This window comes from Miscanthus floridulus, chromosome 7 (genome assembly GCF_019320115.1).
Source record: "Miscanthus floridulus cultivar M001 chromosome 7, ASM1932011v1, whole genome shotgun sequence".
Classification (NCBI taxonomy): Eukaryota; Viridiplantae; Streptophyta; class Magnoliopsida; order Poales; family Poaceae; genus Miscanthus; species Miscanthus floridulus.
In genome coordinates, this window is record NC_089586.1 from 129,338,543 (window position 1) to 129,351,944 (window position 13,402).

The window sequence follows — 13,402 nt, forward strand, 5'->3', positions numbered from 1 at the left end:
GGATGTGTCGTCCGTTACTATGGTAAAAAGTTAATTATCCCTAAACAAACAATGTGATATACTCCCTTCGTCCGAAAAAAAAATACAATTTTAGAACAGTGTCATAGTTTAGTACTTCAAATTTGACCAATTATAATTAAAAATTATAAATATTTATAATATCAAATAAATATCATTAAATTAATTATGAGATATATTTTTATAATAAATTAATTTAGAGTTATAAATATAAATACTATTTACTAGAAATACCGGAGAGGTAGGTAGTAGTATTTAAAAGCCAAAAAGATGGCCAGCTCCTCGACCGGAGCCACCCTCCACGTCGCCCCAGATCTTCGCACACGTTAGATCTTGTGATGGACGGTCCAGATCGTTTGGAGCGGATTTGATGGGAAGCGGCTTCTCGTGCTTCTCCAATTCTTCTGCTTCTATTCAGCTTCTCCGGCTTCTCGTCCGAATCCAGCCAAACAAATATATACCCAGCTTCTGCTTTTCCTTCCGACGCTTCTTCTCTCCCCCTCCGCTCTCTCCTCTTCGCTCTCTCTCTCCCGACCTCTCCCAACGCGGCTAGGGCAACGGCCACCTGCGCGAGCGGGCCGCGGCAGCGGCCGCCCTCCTCCTCCCCCAGCGTGCTGGCTGTGCCAGCACTGCCGGCTCACTGCTCCAGGCGCTGGCGGGGCGCGACGGTGCTCCCGGCCTGCGGCACGGCGCCGTGCGTGGCCACCGGCCGTCGTTGTCCCCGGCCACGGCGCGGCGCGATCGGGCCCCGACGGCGGCTGGCCGCTGGCGTGGGTGCCCCCAGCGTTGCCTCCTCCCGGCGGTCCGCGTGCGCTCGACCAAACCCTAGCGGCGGCGGCTCAGATCGGCGGTTGCATCTGCCGGTACGTCACCGTCTTCTTCTCCTACTTCCTCCCATGCCTCCTCCTCCAGATCCCCTCTCCCCAGTCCGATGTCGGCGCCGTGCAGCGAACGAGCTTGGCCCCGTGAGGCCCGCTCGCTTCACCTCCCCTCGCTCCGCCTTTTCCTCTACGCCCCGACATACGGGTGGAAAGAGCCATCCTCCTGGACCTCTCCCTGGCAGGACCGACCATGTGGTGGCTTGAGGAGGCGGAACGGCCGAACAGCGCTGTGGCGCGGGGCGGGTGTGTTCATCTCATTTATGCTTTTAATTGATGCGTTTTTAGATTGATTTGGTCCATCTACATTTGATTTGGTGAATCTGTATTTTATTTTGGTGGATTGCAGTTTGGTAACCGATTTGGCTCCTGCTGCACCGTGCTGCTTGGTCTCCTCTCCTTGCCTGAGGGCAATCCTCCATTTAGAACCTCCGTAGTCTGCAGTCTCCGACCTGTGCTGTGCGTTCTGGCTGCGACCATCGCATTTCTGCAGTGTCCTGTACCCAAATCAGCACCTATGTATGCGCCTTTGTGAGATTTTAGAAAGTAATGTTGTAAATTTGCTAGGGTCTGCTCATTAGCTATTCAAACCACAGTGCTTCAAATGAAATTAGGCTCATTATTTGATCATTGTTAACCACAAATAGAAGTACGACTATCAGGCTAAAAAATTCCTTTTCCCGCTATAAAAAAGGACCATCTGCTTAACATACTAATACTATCTAGGATATGTTAATTTTAGTGTCTGCAATTCTAGCTTCAATGCATTTTTTTATTAGAAGTTGTCCTGAATGTAAAGCTTCAGGGAAAAAAAATAGTGGCTTAGTATCCCAGAGGAAGCACAATGTTCTTAAAAGTGACAATTGTCTTGCTGAATTCTGCCGCAATGTCCTAACTTGGTGTTTCTCTCACATGGTTAGTAGTTTTGGTCTTGTCCTGCTACCATTCTTCTATGATCTTTCCTGAGCTGACAGATGTTTCCTATGAATCATGTGTCTGAATTGCTAATATGTCCATGCTTTGGTTGCCATGTAATGAAAATAGATCTCTTTGTTCCGTCTCTGCGGATCCATGGCATTAGCAAAGCATTATTCTCCCTTTTATGTTACAAAACCCATTAGCTCCTGAGATGGAAGCCGTGTCCACATCGGCAGAAATTTTTTTGACCGTTAGATCTCCCGATCCGACGGCCTAGGCCCCCAGCAAGAATTTTCTAGAATCGGCTTCGGATTACACTGTGGGCTTTCTCCAGCTTCTCCACAGATTTCTTGTGTTACGACCGTTCCCTCCTAGCTTGTCTACAGAATCATAGTCAGGATTCCAGCTTCTTCCGTCCTCGGCCCATACTCTTCCCGATGTTTCTCTTCCCGACCCCGACGTCTTCCCGCACCACGCCGCCTAGGCCGCTCCCGACGGTGCTGGGGCCCGGCAGGCACGCCGCGACGCCGGGGGAGAGGGAGAGGAGAGCCGCGCGGCGCGCTGCCTGGGCGACGGCGCAGCCGGTTTGGTGCCCGGCGGCGCTCGTGGACCCCGGCGGCAGCCGTCCCCACCATGGCACGACGCTAGCAGGCACCACCGGTGGCTGCCGGCGTGGCTTCCCCACGGCGCTGACTGCTCCCGCTGGTCCGCATGTGCTCCACGAAACCCTAACTCCCTGTGCTTGACGACCGCGAGCTGCTCCTGGCGACGCGACCGCTCGGATCCTCAGCATTGGACTGTTAACAAGTAATGTGGTCATTGAATTATTGGTCTCACAACAAATTCTGTACAGTTAGTCAGTCTGCTAATGGTCTGTAGTGGATCTTGTGTAGGTGCAATTTTTGCCTGACTATGGTGTATAAAATCGACTATTCAATTCTTCTGCTTTTATTTCAAATTCATTTTGTGTTCACGATATATCTAAATATCTGCCAACTTTTGATTGTAGGTGTGTTCCCAAGTTTATGAATTTTGAAACTTTGATTTCACATTGAGGCAGTTCATGTACACTTTTTTTATTGCACTATGCGATGTGCAACCGAATAAGACCTAAAATGAATAGCGTAGAGCATCGACCTGGCTCCATCTGTTCTAGCACCAGTTAATACATGATTTCATTTGTTCTGACTAATTTTATGTGTTCCGCCTAATTTATGTAATTGTTTTTTTATGTGTGCACAGGTTGTGCTGAATCTGCTTCCTTTGCAGAGCACTGTTGCTGCAAGTATACATATATGTGTTCAGCCTTTGTAAATATGCCCATTTATTGCTGAATGTTAAATAGCTATTGCACTTATTTGGGGACTTTTATACCATACACAGTACTGTTAATTTTTCTAAATTTTGCTTACAAGATAATCCATTTTGTTTTTTCATGTTGTCCCATTGTAACACATTATGATAGGATAGTTCCTGCGATTAATTGGTTCAGAGCCTTTTCAAACCAATTTTTCTGATAGTCTGCTACTTTTTCTTTTTTTTCATTTTCGACTGACCCTCCTCCCTTTAAAATATGATGTCAGATGAAAACAGTGCAGACTAAAAGGTGTCCGCGGAGAAAACTGTGCTAGGGACGGCAAGCACAAGGTGATTGATTTACAGGTTGGCAACTTGCTTAATGCCTCATTTGTAGTAAGGAATGCTTCTTTTCAATGCATGGTGTTCATACTAAGTACAAAAAATTCAGTCTCATGTCATCTAACAGTGGGGGCTTCCCCTGCTGTTTTCCTGGTTAGAAAAAAAAGGGTTCTGTTTTGATTCCTTATATTGATCTAAGTTACCTTATGTTACCAGAATAGGATGTTGTTTTACTACTTTGTGAGATTTTTAAAAGTAATGTTGTAAATTTGCTAGGGTCTGCTCATTAGCTATTCAAACCACAGTGCTTCAAATGAAATTAGGCTCATTATTTGATCATTGTTAACCACAAATAGAAGTACGACTATCAGGCTAAAAAAATCCTTTTCCCGCTATAAAAAAGGACCATCTGCTTAGCATACTAATACTATCTAGGATATGTTAATTTTAGTGTCTGCAATTCTAGCTTCAATGCATTTTTTTATTAGAAGTCCTGAATGTAAAGCTACAGGGGAAAAAAATAGTGCCTTAGTATCCCAGAGGAAGCACAATGTTCTTAAAAGTGACAATTGTCTTGCTGAATTCTGCCGCAATGTCCTAACTTGGTGTTTCTCTCACATGGTTAGTAGTTTGTCCCTATACAGTGATGCGCCTCAAAATTTTCCCATGCCTGTATCACTATGTTTTCTCATTTGGGGCTAAAGCAAACTCGGGTTCCAGCTTATGAAAATAAGTTGTCGGTGGTCTGGTGGAGGATTTCGCAACAACAAAGTGAAAAAGCCAGAAATGAAAGGTATGTGCTTCTCTCCATTATAATTCTTCACAGGCTCTTATTTCGTAGAGTTCCTGTCAGCGTCACATGGCCTTGTTACGAATTCTCCGTTCTTGAGATCATCAGGTTTTACGCTTTCGGCGCAAGCTAGAATGACATCGTTAATAACATGTCAAGCCCTTGTGAAAAAATCAGCTCTCCAGAAAGTGATTAGTGACACACCTGCTTTTTCTTTATCTTCTACACAGTTTTTCTTATTTTGTTATGACCTTCCATTTGCTTGAAATATTACGTGGTTACATGAAATAGATATCCATAAACAACCCTCAAAGGGACCTTCTTGATCTGGTTGGTACCAAGATTGAGGAGCCTAAGAATGGTTCTAATGTGTTTTAAGGAGTCATGTTCTAATGGTAGCTTTTAAAAAAGCGATGAGAATAGCAATTTAACGTTCTGCCTTACTGCTATGGTAACCTCTAAAAAAACGATGACTTTAGTGCTTTACGCTTGCGCATTACTGCCTCTGTAACTTATTGCTCAGCAGTATTGCAACTCTTCTGATGTCGTTCACACTTCCAGTGACCACACATTCCATATGTACTTATCCCTATGCAGGAGGCGACTTATAACCCTATTATTGGCCTACTCTACAAAAGCCTAATCTCTAAATTTAATTTGCACAACCTTAGCCGTTTACTTATCAACATCATCAGCCTCACAACATGTTTACATCTGTGGAGACACTTATAACAATTCCTCAATGGACACCTCAGACAACGACAATCAAGGCTGGGAACGCGGGATTTTTTACTGTGAATAAGGGTCTTCATAGCTCAATCCGGAGTGCGTAAATGGTAAGGGCCTGTTTGGAATGCGGGATTTTTCCCTGTGAAAATGAACTGATTCCTGTAGAATTCCTGCGCAATTCCTGTGAAATTCCTGCGTTCCAAACAGGCCCTAGGTGTTATAGCCTCAGAATAAATGTGCTTACACATGAAAATTGTTAGAAGGTGTACGTGTAGGGTAATTTAACAAATTCCTATCATGAAGGGAAGTACCTTACGGTTTACCACCCTGGCCACTATCAACGACTCACATGACCCCACTTTTAATTCTTTAGGCATTTCTTTGAATAAAGTTGGTACCAACCGTACGGGTGACAGCAAGATTGTTTATTTGCTGTCACTTCTCTTTGGATGGAAAGTTACTAGCTGGTGCTGCTCATAAGAAGGAGGTAAAATATTCTTTCAGATCCTACGTCTTGCTCTGTCCTTTGGTTTTTGACCCACACCTCCTCACGGTTCAATGCACTGTTTTGTTACACATGTATTGCTGCACGGGACTGATCATTTCTTATCTGAGTTGGGCTTTATCAGTTGATGAAGACCAGTGCTATGCCCCTGGGCTTTATCAATACAAGATAATTTCTATGCAGTTATTGTTCCCGAATGGTTAATCAGTGTGCCATATTTTTTCCTTTCCTTCTCAATTCTTGGAATTCCATCTGCCTGTCGTAATATAACTGAGAGCTTTCTCCTGCTCGTAACTATTTTTTATGGCCTCGCTTTTTATGATCTTATTTTTTTGCCATTTGGTACAGATAGAACAGTTAGCTTTTTTGGACATTCTGCAGCCACTTTCCTCTGATAACACATATCGTGTCCATATTGGAGGTGACAATTTCCAATTTGTATAAATCTCAAAGCTCACTTCCGAAGAATTCAAGGTGAGAATTTCCAATCTGTATAATTCTTAAATTTGATGCTACTTAGCATCATCTGTATACTGCTTGTCTTATTTCAGTAAGCCTTCCGTCCTAGAGTCCAGTTGAAGGTTGTGCCATGGCTTTACCATATCACATATAATAGCACAACCGCACAAATTATGTTCAAATCAAATCTTCTTTGCTCCAAAACTATTTTTCTATAAAAAGGAATGGATTAATCCCAACTAAATCTTAAGAATGTTTAGTTTTCTGATAATAGGTACCTTAGTTTTCATTGACATTTTCATATCACCTCATCGAATGCTTGGTACAACAAAGAGGAATAGAGTGAGCTCAAAGTACACTAGAATTAAAATTACAGTGTGGTTCTCTTTGTCAGATTCGTAGCCTTTATGTCATAGGATTGTAAAATTAACCTCTCCCTACTCTATATGCACAGTGGTAAACCATGTGTTTCATCATCAAAGATACCCAGTTTAGTACACCTTATAACATTCAGGCTACAGCTCGTTTGACATATGAGTTGTGCTTTCAGCTCACTTAGCACCATCCAAACCGAGTTGCATAGTTCTGGTGCAATGGTTTTTACTCAACATTTAGGCTACACTTCCTTTGGAAATGTTGGAAGCAAAAAAACAGTACCATGTACAGGGCTTTTAATACAGCACAGCAACACTTGCCAAACCAATCTTAGTCATAGATACTTGGCCAAAGAGGTAATTTCAGCCATGGATGACTCCAAACATAGTGGTCTCAACAAATGCGTTGACAACTCTTTTGCTGTGCATTATGACCTATGTAATTTCAAGGCATGATCAGCTACTACTCATAGAAGAAGATAAGAGGACTATAGAAAATCTACAGCTACATTCTTGTACTTCTACCATTCATTTATGATACCCAAATTCCACGTGTATTTCTATTGCAATGCCTATTTTCATGTAGTTCTATCAACCATTTATGCTTACCAATATAGTACGTTCCCAGGCAAGATACTACCACTATGCATTATTACTCGGCTTGTTCGGGTGTTCTTAAAAGCAACACTGCTGCAGCCAAAAGTCTCACAGTTCACTATACGAAAAGCAGCTGCTGCTTGTAAATTTCCCATTATATCTGCTGAAATTTCCCATCTTTTTTAGCAATATACTGTCTAAAGATCTATCTTACTCAGGTAAAGTATGAAGTCTATTCTAACATTGACACTAAATAAATTACATATAAGAAAATTACAGCTGTATTGTGGCTACTTGGGGGCAATTGTAGATGAGCACATTCAAATTATTAAGATTTATTGACCTCTGATCCCATAAATAAGCACATACATGATTAGTAGACTATTATTTTATAACTGTAAATGAAGAAAGCTTCAGTACAATAGAAAGATAACTAGCTTTTTAAACATCATGGGGTAGATGTAGAAGAGTTTAGCAGCTCAGATTGTGCAAATGTCTTCAGCTTAGTTTAATCAATATTCCATCTATTTATCCTTCTGTTTATTTGACAATCAAATATATACATGGTCAGCGGGACAATAGGAAGCATGCTGCTAAGCCTTCCAAGTTAGGTGACTGATTAGCTTCCCACATCCACATGTTCAGTTGACCAAATATTAACTGATTTGTTGCAGCTTATTGACATGGCATATTTACATAACGCAGATATAGATGTGCTTGCCTATTGTTAGTCCTGATGATTATAATTACAAATATTTTTTACTCTACACATGGATGTATTGTCTATTAGTCCCTTCTTTTAAAAAATGAAATTGCAGTATAGCACCCATTCGGTATTATAATGACATTCAAAGGAAAAATGACTGACAGGTTCATACTTGTTTTTCCCCTGTTTTCTATATGGAATTTCCCTTTTTCATTTTAATGTGTTATTTCTACACCTTACCACCCTGAAGCATTTATTTTTAGAGTGCTTCGCACAAACTTTGTTTACTGAACCACCCAAACCTTAAATGGCCTTCAGAGGTATTATCCTGTATTTATCGACTTCATCACACAACAAAACAATTCTACTGTTTAGATCTCCATGCTATTTTCCAATCCAGTTATGATATGTCTATATTTCTAGGTTGGGCTCCCTTGCTGATCTAGGAGCAACACTTTCTCAATCCTGTAGAGAACACCTTCCAAGTTCAGTTCATCCTTTGGGTGAGTTATCCTCTTCATTTGCCTTTCTTACATGTTATCCTGAGACTGTCATATGAACTTAATTGCTGTTGTGTGGTATTCGTCATGTATAGGCGCTGCTCATTGGTTTCCTGGATGGGTGGGATGACAGCCAGGGGCCTCAAGTCATCGCCCCAACCATCTGGTCAAAACTAATGCCGACCTCACACACCAGTTAATCTCATCTCTTCCAACCGAGTTTAGACAGGCAGCAGCTCATATACCACAGTCACAGGAACTATGCAATCCACTGGATGAACTAACCCTTACCATAGACTACTACCACAAAAACGTGCAAAAGCTGCATGGATACTACGAAACCAACAAGGTACGCTTCTAACATCCAGCTATGTGTCCCATCTACTACCGCTACCTCACGTATTCAGAAACAATGGATGCCTATGCTTTCAGCAAAAATACATCTCAACCAGACTGCAGACAGAAACGCCGAGCCTAGCAGGCAACCGCTGGGATTGGATGAATGCAACAGAAGAATGATGTACATCAGCATCATCATGCATCGCCTATCACCAGACCTTCACCAGCACCACCACACATCGACAGCGCTACTACCACCGAAGACAACTATTTGTGTACACCGGCTTAGAGATCAGCTACCGTGTATAGCTTTCCTACTATAAAATACTTATCCCTGTAATATATTTCAATAGACCTGTATAACCTCTTAACGTGCTACCGCGCGAGCGCGCGGAATCGCGCGCCAATCCACTAGTATTATAAAACGAAGGAATGGTCTTTGCCTCGCAGCTTCTTGGTTGGTGACACTGCGGAGCCCGAGCCTCAGCCTCGCAGGAGGAGAGGCAGAGCGGAGGAGAAAGCCACCTTTCTTCCCGTTTCAGACAAGCTCCCAGCTTTGACCGCCGTTGCTGCTGCTGCTGCCGTGTGCTCCCTGTCCCTGAGTCCCGGATCGGAGCTCCCCTCCGTCCACGGGACACCGCCGGGCCGGGCGTCTCCACTCCCCCCGGATCGATCAGCCCCGCCGCCGCAAGATAGGCAAGGTTTGCTGCTGCTGTAAAGGCCTCTCTTTTTTCCATGCTTTCTGCTCTAGTTCTCCTTATGCTTCGTCGTGTCCTGTCCGTTCTCACTGGTTTTCGTGGAGATCAAGCGCCGGTTCCAGGCTTGGGGTTAATTAAGGTTGATTCGGTGGGATTTAAGGTTGTTCGTAGTTCCTGGTTTGATTCTTAGTCTTAGGGTTGTTTCATGACTGATGCTATTGCGCTCCCCTCGTGCCTGCTGTCTTGCGCTGCTCTCCTCGTCACTGTTGCCGAACTCTTGCGCATATATTCTGCTACCTCAGTCCAAATTAAAGGCGTGGTTTTTGGCCCGGCGCTGTCTGAATTTGAGGTTTCTTTGGGTTTTGTACTGATTAAAGACTCTCCCCCCTTTTTATCAAATCTGTTACAGTTGAACAGCCATGGTCGCTGCCTACAGAGCCAATTAGGTTCTCACTTCAGCTTTCATTCGTTTGCGGAGTACTAGTAATCATGTCAATTTATCTCCACTTGCTGCATCTAAAAAATTCCAAGCATTTTTACCATCTGAAAAAAATATCTGAACTTGGTTGCCTGTTCTTGTCCCACACCACCTGTTGCCGAAACATTATTTTGCATGACCCCAATTATGTAATCTACATTTGTGTTTTGTGAGGGGAAGCACTAATTGATTCCCACTGCATTGCAGCAATGAGGTGCCTGCCTTTCTTGCATGGAGACGCCAAAGAGAAGGATCCTGTCACTAAGTCGGCCTCTGTACGGTCCATGAGCACAACATCTACTGAGCGGGATGTACGCTCCGGTTCAGACTTCACCTCCTTGAATGTTTCCGACATGAGTGCTGAGTCAATAAGGAGGACGCAGTATCCCAGCTTCACTGACCGCCCGTCTAACCTGAGGGTGTTCTCCTTTGCTGAATTGAAGAGTGCCACACGCAACTTCAGCCGGTCTCTCATGGTTGGTGAGGGTGGCTTTGGCTGTGTGTACAGGGGTGTCATCAAGACCTCTGACGAACCGAGTGAACGAATTGAGATCGCTGTTAAGCAGTTGAATCGTAAAGGACTTCAGGCAAGTGTTTATTACCATCTTTTCTTTTTTTCCCAAGAATATGTATGAGAGCTGCGTATCTTTGTATCAAGTAGAAAATAATTAGAGTTTACAACACAAGCTGCCGTAGTTTTTGCCAGTTCTCACCATCTTTACATTCCCTACCATTTAAAACTAGCAAGCTAGTCTGGTTACTGTTGAATGCTCTTGAAGTTATTAAAGTATAGCTCCATACAAATGCTATTGTTGCCATCGTCATTCTGTAGAAAATCTATCAGCAGTCTTATTTGGACCTAGTTATGTATTGTCAAACTCAGCATAGCGGAAATAAACCAAAAATTTTCAGTCATCATTTCTTCAGGAAAGAAACCATCAAGTAGGTTCACCTGCTTCAGGGAAGGCACACTAATTTATTTTACTTTTCTTGCATTTACAGTTCCATGCTCATTGTTCTAGGTTTAGTGAGTCAACTGTTGCCATATAGAAAAGTAGAAAACGCTAGTAGACAAAATAGAAAGCCAAGCATACCTCGAAATCCTTTCAATCCCACATGCTTGATGAGTCATTTTGAAGTCACTTATGCTGGAATCTAGGTCTAGCTTCCTGTACTGATTCTAATAAAATATGATCTTTCTCCAGGGGCAGAAGGAGTGGTTAACAGAGATGAATGTGCTTGGAATTGTGGACCATCCAAACCTAGTTAAACTAATAGGCTACTGTGCTGATGATGATGAGAGGGGAGTACAACGGCTTCTAGTGTATGAATATATGCCTAATGGAAGTGTGGATGATCACTTGTCGAGTAGGTCAACTTCTACTCTGTCATGGCCAATGAGACTAAAAGTAGCTCTTGATTCTGCCCGGGGACTGAAATATCTGCATGAAGAAATGGAATTCCAGGTAACTCATTTACTTTATGATCATGGAGACCATAACACTTGCACAATCTGAAACATCTGTGGGACAATAGCATCCCTCTGCATCTGTACCTCGCACAAGAATAAATGAAATACCAAACGTTGCAGTATGCTTTAACTGTTCCATAAGTTATATCTACCCTCTAAATTTAAGATATTCATGCAGGTTATTTTCCGAGACCTGAAAACATCTAACATTTTGTTGGATGAAAACTGGGATGCTAAATTGTCAGACTTTGGTTTGGCTAGGCATGGACCAGCAGAAGGTCTGACCCATGTGTCCACAGCGGTATGCACAATTACAAGCCGACAGTTAGTTTATTCATGCAGTGTGTTTCCATTGAATAGTGTTTTGTATCCTTTTGGTAAGTAGGTACTAGTATCCTGACAGTATTCAAGTGATGAAATATGTTATTGCTTGAATAAAAGAGAATTGTGATGAAGAAAAATAGGCAACTAGTAAGCTCTTTGAGTTGTAATTCTATAACATTGTTGACTTTTTGTGGCAATGAAATTGGATACGAATTATTTTTGTTTACTACTTGCACAAGTAACCTCTTAATGCATATATTTAGTTTCAGTACCAGACATGAAGAACAGAGTCAAAAAATTTGAGAATGGAATTGAAGTAATAGAGAGGTTTGATTACTTGAAAACATCGCCTCTTTTTTTTCTCGGCCAGCTTCAGAATGTACCATGTCACTGTATTCCTAGCCAAATTATTCGGGAGGGTGGGGGTGGGGGGGTTACAGAAGTCACCTCTTTTTTTTCTAATTGCAGATTATGAGAATTCAATTTTAAACTGTTTGTTGCAAGTTTTTTAGGAAACAGGAGGGGTTGCCCCCTACTGATTATATATTGAAAAAAAAAGTTTTCTGCAGCCAAAAAAATCAGGTAAGTAGGATTTCATTGCTTAATGGAAGACCAGAGCAATAGTATTTCTAGACAGCTCTCTGCGTCTTGAAAGACCTGGTACACCTCTTGATAACAAATAGAGCAGCACATTATTAAAGACTGCTTTTGCCATAACAATTTGCTATTGATAGTTTTACGTTTATGTCCTCTCTATACCATTTCTCTAGTTAGTTCCTAGAGCAGTCTGAAGTTAACATCCATCTAACTATCATCCTCTGTTGTTATGGTTCATTTTGAACAGGTAGTTGGAACTCTAGGCTATGCAGCTCCAGAGTACATACAGACTGGACGCCTCACCGCGAAGAGCGACATATGGAGCTACGGTGTCCTTCTGTACGAGCTCATCACAGGCCGCCGCCCCATCGACCGGAACCGTCCAAAGAGCGAGCAGAAGCTTCTGGACTGGGTGAAGCCGTACATCTCGGACGTGAAGCGGTTCCCCATCATCGTCGACCCACAGCTGGAGGGGCACTACAACCTCAAGTCCATGACGAAGCTGTCCAGCGTCGCAAACCGGTGCCTGGTCCGGATGCCCAAGTCCCGCCCCAAGATGAGCGAGGTGTACGACATGGTCCAGAAGATCGTGGACAGCGTTGGAACCGGCCCGCCGGAGCCCCCGCTGCTGCACTACCGCAGCCCGGCCTCGGAGCCAGGCACCAAGCGCGCCAAGAAAGGGTCGCTGAGGAGGAGGCTCCGGGAGTTCGGGTTCGGCTGCCGGAACATCGTGTGGCGGGGCTGGAAAGCCTGAGATCGCGAAGAACCTCTGAGGAGGCGGGGCGTTGCTCCGGTGGTGCTGTAAGTACACTAGCTGTTCATAGAGACGGTGGTAACAGTTCCACCATCCATCTTGTAGTGCTTGGTTGGTATAGAGTGAGTTCATGGATGCATACCAGTCGAGAAGAAGAAAGAAAGAAAGACAAGGTGCACAGTTGAGTGGTGGCGTTCGTGTAGAGTAGTGCTGTGTGTAATTCACCTGGTTTTGACTCCTGTGGTTAACACAATGTGTGAGCTGCGATATGGTGATCTAGAGGGGCCCCTTGTGTTTTCAGTGCAATTTCTGCTGGCTCTTCGTTTTGGGGAGAATCCCTTCAGTAGAATTAGAAAATAGGCATTTTTGGACTGATGGCCAGGGTGTCCTGGTCTCATTTTTTCGTCCACCCTTCTGCCACTCTGCCAGCATGGATGGCTACTTCCAATAGCAGAGCCCCAACCCTTTCTTTGATCCATCAGTCTAGGGTAGTAGGGCCTCAAATGTAACTCGAGCGTGTTAGTCAACTAAGGTCAGAGCAACAACCAGTAGACTAGAGCAACTCTAGCGGATTAGCAAAAGCTCTACCAATAAAACCACCCTCCTTTCCAATCGGGGACTGCGATCCT

The 13,402-nt window shown here is 43.5% G+C and overlaps 1 protein-coding gene across 20 annotated transcripts; it reads left to right on the plus strand.

The window, feature by feature from the left end:
• The first annotated feature begins 300 nt into the window (after positions 1–300).
• Positions 301–13,079, plus strand: LOC136467943 (serine/threonine-protein kinase PCRK1-like). 20 transcript variants are annotated; one of them, XM_066466770.1, is made up of 12 exons: positions 301–4,245; positions 4,998–5,078; positions 5,345–5,458; positions 5,825–5,950; positions 8,036–8,115; positions 8,208–8,461; positions 8,545–8,754; positions 8,902–9,152; positions 9,835–10,214; positions 10,833–11,093; positions 11,277–11,399; positions 12,267–13,079. In XM_066466770.1, exons 9-12 carry the CDS (start codon positions 9,837–9,839, stop codon positions 12,771–12,773), a joined length of 1,269 nt encoding a protein of 422 aa, XP_066322867.1. In that variant the 5' UTR covers positions 301–4,245; positions 4,998–5,078; positions 5,345–5,458; positions 5,825–5,950; positions 8,036–8,115; positions 8,208–8,461; positions 8,545–8,754; positions 8,902–9,152; positions 9,835–9,836; the 3' UTR covers positions 12,774–13,079. The 20 variants fall into 20 exon arrangements, with proteins under 20 accessions (XP_066322867.1, XP_066322865.1, XP_066322866.1 ...); XM_066466775.1 differs by having other exon boundaries at positions 302–3,476; positions 4,173–4,245; positions 5,345–5,950; XM_066466777.1 differs by lacking the exon at positions 4,998–5,078 and having other exon boundaries at positions 303–881; positions 3,398–3,476; positions 4,079–4,245; positions 5,345–5,950.
• The last annotated feature ends 323 nt before the right edge of the window (positions 13,080–13,402 follow it).